This window comes from Myxine glutinosa, chromosome 2 (genome assembly GCF_964187855.1).
Source record: "Myxine glutinosa chromosome 2, kmMyxGlut1.1, whole genome shotgun sequence".
In the NCBI taxonomy this organism is placed as follows: Eukaryota; Metazoa; Chordata; class Myxini; order Myxiniformes; family Myxinidae; genus Myxine; species Myxine glutinosa.
In genome coordinates this window covers 115378956-115395096 of record NC_136262.1, presented here as the reverse complement: position 1 = coordinate 115395096, position 16141 = coordinate 115378956, and the positions used below count along the sequence as shown (strand labels likewise).

At 49.2% G+C, this 16141-nt stretch overlaps 1 protein-coding gene across 1 annotated transcript in view; it reads left to right on the top strand.

Annotated features, from left to right (window-relative positions):
• The first annotated feature begins 1140 nt into the window (after positions 1 to 1140).
• Positions 1141 to 16141, top strand: part of LOC137417391 (cyclin-L1) — a 57502-nt gene continuing 42501 nt past the window's right edge. Inside the window, exons 1-3 of the mRNA XM_068102791.2 lie at positions 1141 to 1422; positions 1516 to 1590; positions 4899 to 5008. Of these exons, the coding sequence (XP_067958892.1) occupies positions 1210 to 1422; positions 1516 to 1590; positions 4899 to 5008 (398 nt within the window). The 5' untranslated portion in view covers positions 1141 to 1209. The remainder of the gene's footprint in view (positions 1423 to 1515; positions 1591 to 4898; positions 5009 to 16141) is intronic.

The following is a 16141-nucleotide window of genomic DNA, read 5'->3' as shown; positions in this document are numbered from 1 at the left end:
AATTGGGGGGTTCATATGGGGGACAATAATAGGGGGTTCAGATGGGGACAATAATAGGGGGTTCAGATGGGGACAATCATAGGGGGTTCAGATGGGGACAATAATAGGGGGTTCATATGGGGGACAATAATAGGGGGTTCAGATGGGGACAATAATAGGGGGTTCAGATGGGGACAATCATAGGGGGTTCAGATGGGGACAATAATAGGGGGTTCAGATGGGGACAATAATAGGGGGTTCAGATGGGGACAATAACGGGGGGTTCAGATGGGGACAATAATAGGGGGTTCAGATGGGGACAATAATAGGGGGTTCAGATGGGGACAATAATAGGGGGTTCAGATGGGGACAATAACGGGGGGTTCAGATGGGGACAATAATTGGGGGGTTCAGATGGGGACAATAACAGGGGGTTCAGATGGGGACCATAACAGGGGGTTCAGATGGGGACAATAACGGGGGGTTCAGATGGGGACAATAATAGGGGGTTCAGATGGCGACAATAATAGGGGGTTCAGATGGGGACAATAATAAGGGGTTCAGATGGGGACAATAGGGGGTTCAGATGGGGACAATAACGGGTTCAGATGGGGACAATAACAGGTTCAGATGGGGACAATAATAGGGGGTTCAGATGGGGACAATAATAGGGGGTTCAGATGGGGACCATAACAGGGGGTTCAGATGGGGACAATAATAGGGGGTTCAGATGGGGACAATAATAGGGGCTCCTTTGCCCACGTAATCATTGGAATTGGAATGACCAGTCCAGTGGGTTGTTCGGGTTGGGGTGCTTCTTGCAATGGGGCTTATTGATTGATGTTTCGCTTGTTTTATGTTAATGTTAACTATTAACAGGAAAATGTTATTAAATTTATCCAACCATTAAATATAAAGTTCACTATTTTAAACACGATCGTACAAAACAATTCAAAGATTCATAATTGAGAAAAGTAAACAGTTATTTTTATATTTTAAAAAGAAAAGAACGGAAAAGTGATTCACAATCAACAAAAAAACATGTAAACAGGAAAAAGCGATTTCGTTCTTTCGCAAGAAGTGCCTCAGGTTACATCTCCCCATGCGGCAGTGATGCGGTTGGGCGGAGTTTGCAGGCGGAGCGTTTCTGAGAGCTAGATTTGGTGGCAGGAAGAGGCGGGGTCTCAGCACTACTTTCTCTCCCCCTCTGCGCGGACACGAAGCGGGCAAATGGCGGTTCAGGGCGAAGCGAGTGGATTCCTTGTGGGAGATCGTGTGTATTCCTCTGTTGCCATATCCTTGGAGAACTGCATCATACCCGAGGAGAAGCTCTCGACGACGCCGTCTCTGCTCGACGGTCTCGACCTGGAAACGGAGACGGACCTGCGAGCGATCGGTTGTGAGCTCATTCAGTCTGCCGGCATTTTGTTAAAGCTTCCTCAGGTAGGATCGACGATTTCTCCCCCGCGACCATTGGTGGGTTTTTTCCCCTTCATGCCGTGATGTTTCTTCCTTTTCGCCGCGTTGTATTTGTAGGTCGCCATGGCGAGTGGGCAAGTTCTATTTCATCGCTTTTTCTATTCCAAGTCCTTCGTGAAACACAACATGGAGGTGAGTTTGGCTTGTGGTTGTGTGTGCGGCCGGTGTGTGCGTAATGGGAGCCCACGAGCTTGGTGTGCGTGTTCGAGGCGCGGCTCGGACATGGGGCTAAAAATAAAATGGCGGCGATAATGACCGACGTCCTATTGTTCGCCCGTTGCGTGTTATCTCTACGAGGTAACGAGTATCTCCGAAACAAATCCAGTATTTATCACCTAAACGTGACACGTAACAACCTATGACAGGAACTCTGTAAAGATGTCCCTGCTTTGGTTACCTGTTCTACCCGAACTGTTAACTACTTCTCCGGGAGGAAACTCAAAATGGCGACCGATTTGGATGTCGAATGATTGTAAACGTAAAGTTTTAGGAGGCGCGAGTGTCGTAAATGTTTTATTTTATTTCGTTATTTAGCCTTTTGACCTGAATCGACGAACACGGAGACACATTTTAGGTTGTTAACGTTTTTTTTCACCTTTTTTGTTTTTTTTTGCTTCGTGAGTCACTCGATGACGTCAGTGTACCGTCACGCCGCCTACGGATGAAACGTTCAGAATAACGTCGATTTCACGTGATGGCCATGTCATGATTCACGTTATTTTGCGCTTCATGTTGAACGCACCATGCTCGAAGTTTTGGAATTTAAACTCATTTACGCATTTTTCTCTGACGTAGTGACGACACGTGACCGGTTTTTGAAATTGCTTGGCACGTGACCCGTTTTTGAAAATGCTTGGCACGTGACTGGTTTTTGAAATTGGGGTTGTTTGACGTCTCGGTGGAGAACTTTTTCATCGACAAAGTTTTGGTGTAGTTTACGAATAATGTAAAACTAAAAGTGGGTGAACTGTGTTAAACTTAAATAGCTGGTTTATTCAGGGGAACTGGAATGGGTGGTTGAGTTGAGGGGAGGGAGATGGGGGTGGAGTGGAGGTTATTAAGGGGCGCTGGTGGTTGTAGGCTATTTATGGGGGCGGTGAGTGGTTGTAGGCTATTTATGGAGGCGGTGAGTGGTTGGAGGATACTTATGGGGGCGGTGAGTGGTGGGAGGATATTTATGGGGGTGGTGAGTGGTTGTAGGCTATTTATGGGGGCGGTGTGTGGTTGGAGGATATTTATGGGGGTGGTGAGTGGTGGGAGGATATTTATGGGGGCGGTGAGTGGTGGGAGGATATTTATGGGGGCGGTGAGTGGTTGGAGGATATTTATGGGGGCGGTGAGTGGTTGGAGGATATTTATGGGGGCGGTGAGTGGTTGGAGGATATTTATGGGGGCGGAGAATGGTTGGAGGATATTTATGGGGGCGGTGAGTGGTTGGAGGATATTTATGGGGGCGGTGAGTGGTTGGAGGATATTTATGGGGGCGGTGAGTGGTTGGAGGTTATTTATGGGGGCGGTGAGTGGTTGGAGGATATTTATGGGGGCGGAGAATGGTTGGAGGATATTTATGGGGGCGGTGAGTGGTTGGAGGATATTTATGGGGGCGGTGAGTGGTTGGAGGATATTTATGGGGGCGGTGAGTGGTTGGAGGATATTTATGGGGGCGGTGAGTGGTTGGAGGATATTTATGGGGGCGGTGAGTGGTTGGAGGATATTTATGGGGGTGGTGAGTGGTTAGAGGATATTTATGGGGGTGGTGAGTAGTTGGAGGATATTGTGGGTGCAGTGGAGGTTATTGAGGGGCGCTGGTGGTTGGAGGCTATTTATGGGGGCGGTGGTTGGTTGGTTATTTATGAAGGCGGTGGGTGGTTGGATGTCATCAAGGGGTAGGGGCGGTTGGTAGAGTGGAGGTTATTTATGGGGGAAGTGGGTGGGTGGTTGGTTGGAGCTTTTTGAGGGGGGAAGTGGGTGGGTGGTTGGTTGGGAAGGTGTGGTGGGTGCGGTGGGTGGAGTGAAGTCTATTGGGGGGTGGTGGCTGGGTGTGTGGTTGAAGGTTATTTATGTGGGCGTTGGGTGGTTGACGGTATTGAGGGTGCGGTGGGTGGGTTGTTGGAGGCTATTTAGGGGGGCAGTGGGTGAATAGTTGTTGGTTATTTTGGGGTACAAGAGGCACTGCTGCTCGTTTCTCATTTCCTGTTCTGATTAGTTCCACATTTCTGGGCAGAATTTCTAACCTCCAAATGATTTACCCACAACCATTAATGTTTATTTGATCTTTGGCATTTGCTTATATGATATCCTGTTCTGTTTGGTTTTTCAAAAAGCATGTTGTCAACCCACTCTGGTCAATCTCTCCCAAATATCTCTTGTGCGTCATTCTGTTTTGGCCATTCACAAGCAAGCTTGCTGAACGGTTATGAAACGGCTTCTCTTAGGACGTTTTACCCAATCTGTCCGACCACGGGCGTTGAACTGTGTTCTTCTTTCTTTTAACAGCCACATTTATTCCCACGTTCTTGTGTGATTGGGGGGTGTTTTTTGCCAAGTGTTTCAAGAACCGGCTGGCCAGTCCTGACGTTTGACGAAGTAGTCACAGTAGGAATTTGTAATTTGTTCGTGGTGCTGACTCTAGCTTGCCGACTTTCTGTGAAGGACACCGTGGGATCTTTCTTGAATGTCCACCAACTGTCGGCAGACGAGACACTCGCTTAAGGTCCATCCGAGGGACTGCGCACACATTGATGAAACTCCAGCATGACGGTTTGTAGTTGGGTTGGGATTCAATCCCAGGTTAGACAGGTTGGTTAGAGGGTAGTGTGCATACCTCTCAGCTATCCTGCCAGCCCCAGATTCTTGAATTCCGTTTAAAAATAGTCTCTGACTAATGATGGGTGCTCACCTGAAACCGTGCAGATGGTATAACTACAGTGCAGGCATTAGACGGCAAAACACAATTGACAAAGTAATTTTCGCCAACCCCTACCAACTTGTAATTTTTTGAGCGCGTCACCGGAAACCAGGATTTTTATTTTTATTTTTGTGCGTTAACTCGGTACAAATGATGCCGGCAGAGCGCTGACCCTTTTATACCTGCTGTCTATAGGTCATACCTGTGGAAGAACTCGATGGTCACAAATAAGAGGCATCGACGTCCATTTTGACCTTTAAATTCTGTTTTGAACTTTGTTTTGGACTTTTTTGAAAATCGCTTCTTAATACGTCGCACGTTAACCGAATAAACGAGTTTGTGCAGTTACACTAGGTTGTCTTGTTTGGTACATTGCAGTGGGTACACTAGATGAACAAATGATGTGCATTGGGGAAGGGACCTTTTTTTACTTGTGTTTAAGCCTGGGCAAAATGGTGCCGTCGTGTAGTCCTTCCACTGTGCTCGTCGGGAATGGATTTATATGTGAGTGCCCCTGTGGCGATGTGGCCAGGTGGTGGCGATGGCTTGTGTTAACCTGGCATCAAAGATAGAAGAAGCTCCTCGGAGGAACAGAGACATCATTAATGTGTTCCACCATCTGCGGCAGCTTCGTTCAAAGAGGTCAGTGATGTTTTGTACCTCCTATGTTTGCTTCCACCCCTTCCTTTTGTTTTCCTTTTATTTGTCTTCATCTTACACCACCCTTGCGTTTATTTGCTGCCATCCTTCACCAACCAACCTGCCCCGTTCATCACCATCACCAACTTCTTGATAGTGTGAATTAATTTGTCCTTAGAGTGATTACGTACTCCTTTATAACTCTCCTTCGGCCATGAGAAACGTTCATGTTTTCGCAACTGTCGAGTTCGAAATGGTCATGAACGTCGTCTGGATATTCAACTATTACCTGGATATGAAAACCAAACGGCCAAAGCTTGATTCACAAAATCCATCAAATGTACGATCTCGTCCGTAATCAATGATCTCCGATTGTTTAAAAGGAAATGGTTCAGCCCCTTGGTGACATCGTTGGTGTTTTGTATCTCGTTTGCTTGACCCCATCGAGTCGATGGCCGGGGCACGTGTGACACTGACGGATATATAACGTAATAGAATGGCACTCAGTAGAGAGCATACCTCCACCTGGTTGGCCATATCACTCAATGGTGAAGAATCACTTAAAGAATTCTCTTAACCGAATCCATATTTAGATCGTCACCAAAATTGAATCGATTCTTCCTCGTCAGACTCACAACCGGTCCACCATGTTTGGCCCAAATCCATCCTCAACTTTTTGAGATATCCTGCTATATATAGTTTTTGTCCCTATCTCCCAATGGTGAAGAATCACTTAAAAAATTATAGCAGCCGGATCTAAATCCGGATCTTCACCAAAATCTAATCATTTCGTCCTTGTCGCATACGCCACATCTCTGCCAGATTTTGTCCGAATCCGTCCACAACATTTTGAGATATTTTGTTCACAGCCAGATAGGAGTGAAAACATAACCTCCATCCACCTTTGGTGGTGGAGGTAAAAAGCTAATATATGTTCAGGCTTTAAAAACGGGTGAAGTGAAAATGTCTGCATTACGAATTGTTAAAGTTCAAAGCGTGTATTGATCGCTAAACGCTGGGAAAAAAAAAAATCCAAAGCTATTTGATTAGATCAATTTTAAAGATACAGGTAAATACTACATTTATTTACTTTATTCTGCTCGATCAAAATTACATTTCCTCTTCCCGAAGCCACCCCCGCACACAACTTCCTTCTTTTCTCCTCTTTCTCTTCTCTTCTTCTTTCCTTTTCCTGGTCTTCCTGATCTTCCTCTTCTTCCTTTTCTTCTTAGTCTTCCTCGTCCTCCTCGCCTCCCCTCCCACCTTGCTCCCCTCCCACCTTGCTCTCCTCCTCCCTGCTCTCCTCTTCCCTGATCTCCTCATTGCTCTCCTCCCCTCCCCCCACACCCCTACCCTCCTTGCTCTCCTCCTCCTCCTCTCTCTCCCCTGCCCCCACCCATCCACCTTTCTCTCTACCGCACCCTTCCTCCTTGCTCTCTTTTCCTCCCTCCCAATCCCCCAACCCCAATACAAGCTCAAATGTTAGCACCACATAGACTTTGAACACGACATAAATCGGATTTCTTAAACTTGGCAATTTATGCCTGTTAAAATTAGTCACAATGAACAATCCCCAATCACAATCACATCAAGTGTAGTTCTTGTTAATTGCCATCGTTTAAAGTAATTCTTTTTGTAGTTTCCTTCCGCACCTGAACCCGCACTTGAGTTTCAAACCATCGATTGGTCCTTGCAGTCGAGGTGGAGTACGTGGAGCCAAAGAACAAATATAGTGAACAAATCGCTCTTACTTCGGCTGTTTTGAAATTGATCGTGAAAATGTGTTCTCTAAATGCTTGTCTAGTTCATATTTAATAATATTTATAATTGGAGGATTGTTGTTTTCACCTTTTGAACCCTCCTTATTTGTTTAAATTTGTATTTTGTTTTCTCTTTATTCCTTACACCAGCTTCCTCTCCATGATCAATTTATTTTCCCTGCCCTTATTCCTTCCATAAACGTCATCATTATTTTATTCTTCCTTCTCTCTCTTTTTCTTCCTTCTATATTTTGCACTGACATTGATTGCCATTGTTATTAAACAACCAACAGCCTTTCACCACTTTTTTTACCCAAAAATGTATGTTCATTGTGTGCTTGCCTTGTCTTTTCCCTGCTGTATACCCTTTTTCCACTGTTGTTTGCCCCCTTTATCCACTGTTGTTTGCCCTCTTTTTCCACTCCGCTGTTGTTTGCCCCCTTTTTCCACTCCACTGTTGTTTGCCCCCCTTTTTCCACTCCACTGTTTGCCCCCCTTTTTCCACTCCACTGTTTGCCCCCTTTTTCCACTCCACTGTTGTTTGCCCCCTTTTCCAGTTGTTTGCCCCCTTTTCCAGTTGTTTGCCCCCTTTTCCAGTTGTTTGCCCCCTTTTCCAGTTGTTTGCCCCCTTTTCCAGTTGTTTGCCCCCTTTTCCAGTTGTTTGCCCCCTTTTCCAGTTGTTTGCCCCCTTTTCCAGTTGTTTGCCCCCTTTTCCAGTTGTTTGCCCCCTTTTCCACTGTTGTTTGCCCCCTTTTCCACTGTTGTTTGCCCCCTTTTCCACTGTTGTTTGCCCCCTTTTCCACTGTTGTTTGCCCCCTTTTCCACTGTTGTTTGCCCCCTTTTCCACTGTTGTTTGCCCCCCTTTTCCACTGTTGTTTGCCCCCTTTTTCCACTTGTTTGCCCCCTTTTTCCACTGTTGTTTGCCCCCTTTTTCCACTGTTGTTTGCCCCCTTTTCCACTGTTGGCCCCTTTTTCCACTGTTGTTTGCCCCCTTTTTCCACTGTTTGCCCCCTTTTTCCACTGTTTGCCCCCTTTTTCCACTGTTTGCCCCCTTTTTCCACTGTTTGCCCCCTTTTTCCACTGTTTGCCCCCTTTTTCCACTGTTGTTTGCCCCCTTTTTCCACTTGTTTGCCCCCTTTTCCACTGTTTGCCCCCTTTTCCACTGTTTGCCCCCTTTTCCACTGTTGTTTGCCCCCTTTTCCACTGTTGTTTGCCCCCTTTTCCACTGTTGTTTGCCCCCTTTTCCACTGTTGTTTGCCCCCTTTTCCACTGTTGTTTGCCCCCTTTTCCACTGTTGTTTGCCCCCTTTTCCACTGTTGTTTGCCCCCTTTTCCACTGTTGTTTGCCCCCCTTTTCCACTGTTTGCCCCCTTTTTCCACTGTTTGCCCCCTTTTTCCACTGTTTGCCCCCTTTTTCCACTGTTTGCCCCCTTTTTCCACTGTTTGCCCCCTTTTTCCACTGTTTGCCCCCTTTTTCCACTGTTTGCCCCCTTTTTCCACTGTTTGCCCCCTTTTTCCACTGTTTGCCCCCTTTTTCCACTGTTTGCCCCCCTTTTTCCACTGTTTGCCCCCTTTTTCCACTGTTTGCCCCCTTTTTCCACTGTTTGCCCCCTTTTTCCACTGTTTGCCCCCTTTTTCCACTGTTTGCCCCCTTTTTCCACTGTTTGCCCCCTTTTTCCACTGTTTGCCCCCTTTTTCCACGGTTTGCCCCCTTTTTCCACTGTTTGCCCCCTTTTTCCACTGTTTGCCCCCTTTTTCCACTGTTTGCCCCCTTTTTCCACTGTTTGCCCCCTTTTTCCACTGTTTGCCCCCTTTTTCCACTGTTTGCCCCCTTTTTCCACTGTTTGCCCCCTTTTTCCACTGTTTGCCCCCTTTTTCCACTGTTTGCCCCCTTTTTCCACTGTTTGCCCCCTTTTTCCACTGTTTGCCCCCTTTTTCCACTGTTTGCCCCCTTTTTCCACTGTTTGCCCCCTTTTTCCACTGTTTGCCCCCTTTTTCCACTGTTCGCCCCCCTTTTCCACTGTTTGCCCCCTTTTCCCACTGTTTGCCCCCTTTTCCCACTGTTTGCCCCCTTTTCCCACTGTTTGCCCCCTTTTCCCACTGTTTTCCCCCTTTTCCCACTGTTTGCCCCCTTTTCCCACTGTTTGCCCCCTTTTCCCACTGTTTGCCCCCTTTTCCCACTGTTTGCCCCCTTTTCCCACTGCTTGCCCCCTTTTCCCACTGTTTGCCCCCTTTTCCCACTGTTTGCCCCCTTTTCCCACTGTTTGCCCCCTTTTCCCACTGTTTGCCCCCTTTTCCCACTGTTTGCCCCCTTTTTCCACTGTTGTTTGCCCCCTTTTTCCACTGTTGTTTGCCCCCTTTTTCCACTGTTGTTTGCCCCCTTTTTCCACTGTTGTTTGCCCCCTTTTTCCACTGTTGTTTGCCCCCTTTTTCCACTGTTGTTTGCCCCCTTTTTCCACTGTTGTTTGCCCCCTTTTTCCACTGTTGTTTGCCTCCTTTTCCACTTGTTTGCCCCCTTTTCCATTTCCCTTATTTTTGTGAAATGCCTGACACCCCCTCCCTCCTTTCTCTGCCCCCTCTCCCCCTTCCTCCCTCCATCCTTCAATGCCTGCACAAATACCCTCTTATAGTCTTGTTCATTTCCATCTCATTCCATGTTTACGTGCACTTTTCATTACATGTTCCGAGCTCCTTTCATTACATGTTCCGAGCTCCTTTTCATACCATTTTCACTTCCTCTGTTTACTCCTCTTGCTAGTTCGCTCCCTTATTCACCTGTATGTACCTCACCTTTGTGTGCTCATTACTCCATGCAGAGTTATGATTTCTCACCACACCCATGGCTTTGTATGGTTTGCTTTCCTGCCATGCCCCAGCCATGTTAAATTCATGGTTATGGCTTTGGAATAAGCAAATAAATGAACTGCAATAGGTGAAGGAAAGATTGTTAAGATGGTTATCCTGCCTTAGGTTGTTTGATAAGCAATTCCGTGTTCCAATTGCAAACTTTAGGGGGAACCGAACAAATGCGATTGGTTAAATCCGGGGTAAGTTTTCTCCGATCCCTCGGCTTAACGCAACCTTTTTTCCTCCCCCTCTTCTCCTCAAATCCAAATTTTGTGCAGATCCCTGCCCCCCCGCACCGGTCCGGTGACCCCCTTTGTGATCTCAACGAACATGGTACGTAACCACCGCGGCAAGTGGGTCTCCCCCCACGACCCTTTTTCTGGTGGTGGCTGTCTTCGTGACTACTACCTGCCCATCTCCTTCGGGCTCACGGTGGGGGGAACAAAGGAAAGAGGGGTCGAGATGTTTTAACATTATAATTGAGGGATGGAATATTTTCGCTCTGCCATCTGAAGGTTCTCTCCTTACCCATCCCTGTCGTTTTAACATTATAATTGAGGGATGGAATATTTTCCTGGAAGCAAAATTGTGGTTCATTTTAGTGATTGGGGAGCAGCCATTGAATTTAAAATTCAATCATTTATTGCATTCCAGTTTACAGGTCTGTCCTTTGACTTTCAGTGTTTGCATGGAAATTTAGAGGGCACATTGAAAAAGAATGCCCCTTATTCTTTTTCTCACAACCAGGTAAAGATATTCGAATAAAACAAAGATACGTACATCCATCTTTATTCTACCGTGGTGTATATTTATTTCTCAACATGATCACCATTGCAGTCCACATGTTTCTATCAACGTTGAAGTAGTTTTGTGATGCGGCCTTGACATCATTGTCAAAAGACGTTCCCCACGAAGGTGTTCCTTAAAGGGCCACAGACACAGAAAATCATGTTTGGTTTAATTAATAGATATTGCTTCACTTCACACTTAATCGTCCTTTTTTTTTTGAATAAATATCACTCGATTGGCCCCCGCCACCCAAAAAACGGCGATTTAATTGCTCATGTGACTGGCTACGTCATCGAGGGAATTTTTGTTTCTGCTGGTAGTTTTTAGCTGGTAGTGGAGTCCCGCCCCTAAAATCGTGATGTTCATTCATGATGTAAACCTGTGTGATGTAATCGAGGGAAAGGTTTCTCAGCACGCAATGATAACTGCCTGACCAAGAATCTTCTGATAGTCAAAATCATTATAAAAAACTACCAGCAGCAACAAAAATTCCCTCGATGACGTAGCCAGTCACATGAGCAATCAAATCGCCGTTTTTTGTGGCGGGGGCCAATCGAGTGATATTTATTTTTTTTAAAGGACGATTAAGTGTTAAAGTGAAGCAATATCTATTAATTAAACCAAACATGATTTTCTGTGTCTGTGGCCCTTTAAGTTTGGGGAAGAGATGAAAATCTGACCGAACCAAGTCGGGACTTGGTGATCTTTTGTGACTGTACTCCATTGACCCTCTTTTACTCTCATTATCGTAATGGTGCACCCAACTCTTGTCTCATCTCCAGTCGGTCGTGTCGTCTCCAGTCGGTCGTGTCTCCAGTCGGCCGTCTCGTCTCCAGTCGGCCGTCTCGTCTCCAGTCGGCCGTCTCGTCTCCAGTCGGCCGTCTCGTCTCCAGTCGGCCGTCTCGTCTCCAGTCGGCCGTCTCGTCTCCAGTCGGCCGTCTCGTCTCCAGTCGGTCGTGTCGTCTCCAGTCGGCCGTCTCGTCTCCAGTCGGCCGTCTCGTCTCCAGTCGGCCGTCTCGTCTCCAGTCGGCCGTCTCGTCTCCAGTCGGCCGTCTCGTCTCCAGTCGGCCGTCTCGTCTCCAGTCGGCCGTCTCGTCTCCAGTCGGCCGTCTCGTCTCCAGTCGGCCGTCTCGTCTCCAGTCGGCCGTCTCGTCTCCAGTCGGCCGTCTCGTCTCCAGTCGGCCGTCTCGTCTCCAGTCGGCCGTCTCGTCTCCAGTCGGCCGTCTCGTCTCCAGTCGGCCGTCTCGTCTCCAGTCGGCCGTCTCGTCTCCAGTCGGCCGTCTCGTCTCCAGTCGGCCGTCTCGTCTCCAGTCGGCCGTCTCGTCTCCAGTCGGCCGTCTCGTCTCCAGTCGGCCGTCTCGTCTCCAGTCGGCCGTCTCGTCTCCAGTCGGCCGTCTCGTCTCCAGTCGGCCGTCTCGTCTCCAGTCGGCCGTCTCGTCTCCAGTCGGCCGTCTCGTCTCCAGTCGGCCGTCTCGTCTCCAGTCGGCCGTCTCGTCTCCAGTCGGCCGTCTCGTCTCCAGTCGGCCGTCTCGTCTCCAGTCGGCCGTCTCGTCTCCAGTCGGCCGTCTCGTCTCCAGTCGGCCGTCTCGTCTCCAGTCGGCCGTCTCGTCTCCAGTCGGCCGTCTCGTCTCCAGTCGGCCGTCTCGTCTCCAGTCGGCCGTCTCGTCTCCAGTCGGCCGTCTCGTCTCCAGTCGGCCGTCTCGTCTCCAGTCGGCCGTCTCGTCTCCAGTCGGCCGTCTCGTCTCCAGTCGGCCGTCTCGTCTCCAGTCGGCCGTCTCGTCTCCAGTCGGCCGTCTCGTCTCCAGTCGGCCGTCTCGTCTCCAGTCGGCCGTCTCGTCTCCCGTCGTCTCGTGTCTCGTCGTCTCGTCTCCCGTCGTCTCGTGTCTCGTCTCCCGTCGTCTCGTGTCTCGTCTCCTGTCGTCTCGTCTCCCGTCGTCTCGTCTCCTGTCGTCTCGTGTCTCGTCTCTCGTCGTCTCGTGTCTCGTCTCCCGTCGTCTCGTGTCTCGTCTCCTGTCGTCTCGTCTCCCGTCGTCTCGTCTCCTGTCGTCTCGTGTCTCGTCTCTCGTCGTCTCGTCTCCCGTCGTCTCGTGTCTCGTCGTCTCGTGTCTCGTCTCCCGTCGTCTCGTCTCCCGTCGTGTCGTCTCGTCTCCCGTCGTCTCGTCTCCCGTCGTCTCGTCTCCCGTCGTCTCGTCTCCCGTCGTCTCGTCTCCCGTCGTCTCGTCTCCCGTCGTCTCGTCTCCCGTCGTCTCGTCTCCCGTCGTCTCGTCTCCCGTCGTCTCGTCTCCCGTCGTCTCGTCTCCCGTCGTCTCGTCTCCCGTCGTCTCGTCTCCCGTCGTCTCGTCTCCCGTCGTCTCGTCTCCCGTCGTCTCGTCTCCCGTCGTCTCGTCTCCCGTCGTCTCGTCTCCCGTCGTCTCGTCTCCCGTCGTCTCGTCTCCCGTCGTCTCGTCTCCCGTCGTCTCGTCTCCCGTCGTCTCGTCTCCCGTCGTCTCGTCTCCCGTCGTCTCGTCTCCCGTCGTCTCGTCTCCCGTCGTCTCGTCTCTCGTCTCGTTTCGTCTCGTCTCGTCTCTTCTTCGTCTCGTCTCGTCTCTTTCGTCTCGTCTTCTTTCGTCTCGTCTCGTCTCTTCTTCGTCTCTTCTTCGTCTCGTCTCGTCTCTTTCGTCTCGTCTCTTCTTTCGTCTCACCTCTTCTTTCGTCTCGTCTCGTCTCTTCTTTCGTCTCGTCTCGGCTCTTCCTTCGTCTCGTCTCGTCTCTTCTTTCGTCTCGTCTCTTCTTTCGTCTTGCCTCGTCTCTTCTTTCGTCTCGTCTCGTCTCGTCTCGTCTCTTCTTTCGTCTCGTCTCTTCTTTCGTCTCGTCTCTTCTTTCGTCTCGTCTCGTCTCTTCTTTCGTCTCGTCTCTTCTTTCGTCTCGTCTCTTCTTTCGTCTCGTCTCTTCTTTCGTCTCGTCTCGTCTCTTCTTTCATCTCGTCTCGTCTCTTCTTTCGTCTCGTCTCTTCTTTCGTCTCGTCTCTTCTTTCGTCTCGTCTCTTCTTTCGTCTCGTCTCTTCTTTTGTCTCGTCTCTTCTTTCGTCTCGTCTTCTTTCGTCTCGTCTCGTCTCTTCTTCGTCTCGTCTCGTCTCTTTCGTCTCGTCTCTTCTTTCGTCTCGTCTCGTCTCTTCTTTCGTCTCTCCTCGTCTCTTCTTTCGTCTCGTCTCTTCTTTCGTCTCGTCTCTTCTTTCGTCTCGTCTCTTCTTTCGTCTCGTCTCTTCTTTCGTCTCGTCTCTTCTTTTGTCTCGTCTCTTCTTTCGTCTCGTCTTCTTTCGTCTCGTCTCGTCTCTTCTTCGTCTCGTCTCGTCTCTTTCGTCTCGTCTCTTCTTTCGTCTCGTCTCGTCTCTTCTTTCGTCTCTCCTCGTCTCTTCTTTCGTCTCGTCTCTTCTTTCGTCTCGTCTCTTCTTTCGTCTCGTCTCGGCTCTTCCTTCGTCTCGGCTCTTCCTTCGTCTCGTCTCGTCTCTTCTTTCGTCTCGTCTCTTCTTTCGTCTTGTCTCGTCTTGTCTCGTCTCGTCTCGTCTCTTCTTTCGTCTCGTCCCGTCTCTTCTTTCGTCTCGTCTCTTCTTTCGTCTCGTCTCTTCTTTCGTCTCGTCTCTTCTTTCGTCTCGTCTCTTCTTTCGTCTCGTCTCGTCTCTTCTCGTCTCTTCTTTCGTCTCGTCTCTTCGTCTTGTCTCGTCTCTTCTTTCGTCTCGTCTCGTCTCTTCTTTCATCTCGTCTCGTCTCTTCTTTCGTCTCGTCTCTTCTTTCGTCTCGTCTCTTCTTTCGTCTCGTCTCTTCTTTCGTCTCGTCTCTTCTTTCGTCTCGTCTCTTCTTTCGTCTCGTCTCTTCTTTCGTCTCGTCTCGTCTCTTCTTTTGTCTCGTCTCGTCTCTTCTTTCGTCTCGTCTCGTCTCTTCTTTCGTCTCGTCTTGTCTCGTCTCTTCTTTCGTCTCTTCTTTCGTCTCGTCTCTTCTTTCATCTCGTCTCGTCTCTTCTTTCGTCTCGTCTCGTCTCTTCTTTCGTCTCGTCTCGTCTCTTCTTTCGTCTTGTCTCGTCTCTTTCGTCTCTCGTCTCTCTTCTTTCGTCTCGTCTCGTCTCGTCTCGTCTCTTCTTTCGTCTCGTCTCTTCTTTCGTCTCGTCTCGTCTATTCTTTCGTCTCGTCTCGTCTCTTCTTTCGTCTCGTCTCGTCTCGTCTCGTCTCCTCTTTCGTCTCGTCTCTTCTTTCGTCTCGTCTCGTCTCTCGTCTCGTCTCTTCGTCTCGTCTCGTCTCGTCTCCTTTCGTCTCGTCTCGTCTCTTCTTTCGTCTCCATTGCTCCTTCTGCCATCCTGACTGACACAGCACTGAGACATCGAGTCACTAGTGTCAAAATCAGGAAACTTCACACGCAATGGTGAGAAGTACTACTGTGCGGATTGTGCTTTGTTTCGTATCTTTGTTTTATTCGAATATCTTTACCTGCTTTGGAGAAAAAGACTAAGAGGGATTACTTTTCAACACGACCTCGTGTACAAATAACATTTCTGTTGTAATGTTTGCTTTATAGTCATTCTCTTTACAATAAGGTTTGAATTGCTTGTTTTTGTGTGTTTTTGTTTTCTGATTCTTTGATTCAAAATTTGATTGAATGAGTATTGTTTGTGATGGAAATGTGCTTTTGGGTATTCTTGAAAAATGAATCGGGAGTTTAGGCTCGTGGAGGAGCTCGTGGTTTAAATTTTATTCTAAATGTGCCATGATCAATCTTTCCCAGCTTAAGTCATCATGGCATTTCTCTTATGCAGGGAAAAGGGGAGGGGGGGTTGCGGAGATGGAGAGTGAACAAATACTGCACCCGCTTATAATTTTTATTTTTATTCTCTGCACCCAATTAAGTTTTATCAACTTAATCCTTACTTTCTATTAGCGCACCTGGGACATAGTTCCAGGGAGATTATGGGATGGTGCGTCGTCCGTCCGTCTGTCCACATACAGTCATGTGAAAAAGTAGGTACACCCCATGTAAAGTTTTGACTTTTTCAAAATATTTCAACATGCAGCTATTTCATCATAATTTCAACAATATTGATAGATAAAGGTGATATTGTGGTGCTGTGCACACACGACTCGATTGCCAGAGAGGTAGGCCACAACGCGTTGGTACATACAAAGAGTCTTTATTAAGAGCTCGCACTTCAGCACTGGGCGGCTCGAGCTGAGAGCCCGCATATGTCCCGAGGCAACGCCTTGCCCCCGGGCGTGGCTGATCGGCCGATAGGCGGGGCGTGCATTACAGTTCCCCGCCTGGACATTCGCGCCACCTGCCGGTGCGCGGAATTCTTGTCCCTTGTGCCTGCCACACGCGCCCCCCCAGAATTCCCGCGCACCTGAAGGGTGAGTTTGCGGGGAAGCCGGATGACCCGGCCGAAACGCCCCCTGGCGATGTGTGCAGGGCTGGGGGGTAGCGGGGCTGGGGGGTGCCGGGGGTCTGACCGCCGGGGGGCGGCCTCGACCCGGAGGCAGAGCTGCTTGCGGGGGGTGGTCCAGTTTGAGGTGGGCCGGCTTGAGGCGGTCCACGGAGACACGATCCGGGGCCATGTCGATGGTGAAATATTTGTCCCCGGTCTCCAGCACGCGGAAGGGCCCGTCGTACGGGGGCCGTAGCGGTGCCCGGTGGGCGTCGTACTGGACGAAGACGAACTCTGCCGTGCGAAGCTCTCGGGCGATGTGGGAAGACCGGCAACCGTGGTGTGCCGTCGGCACC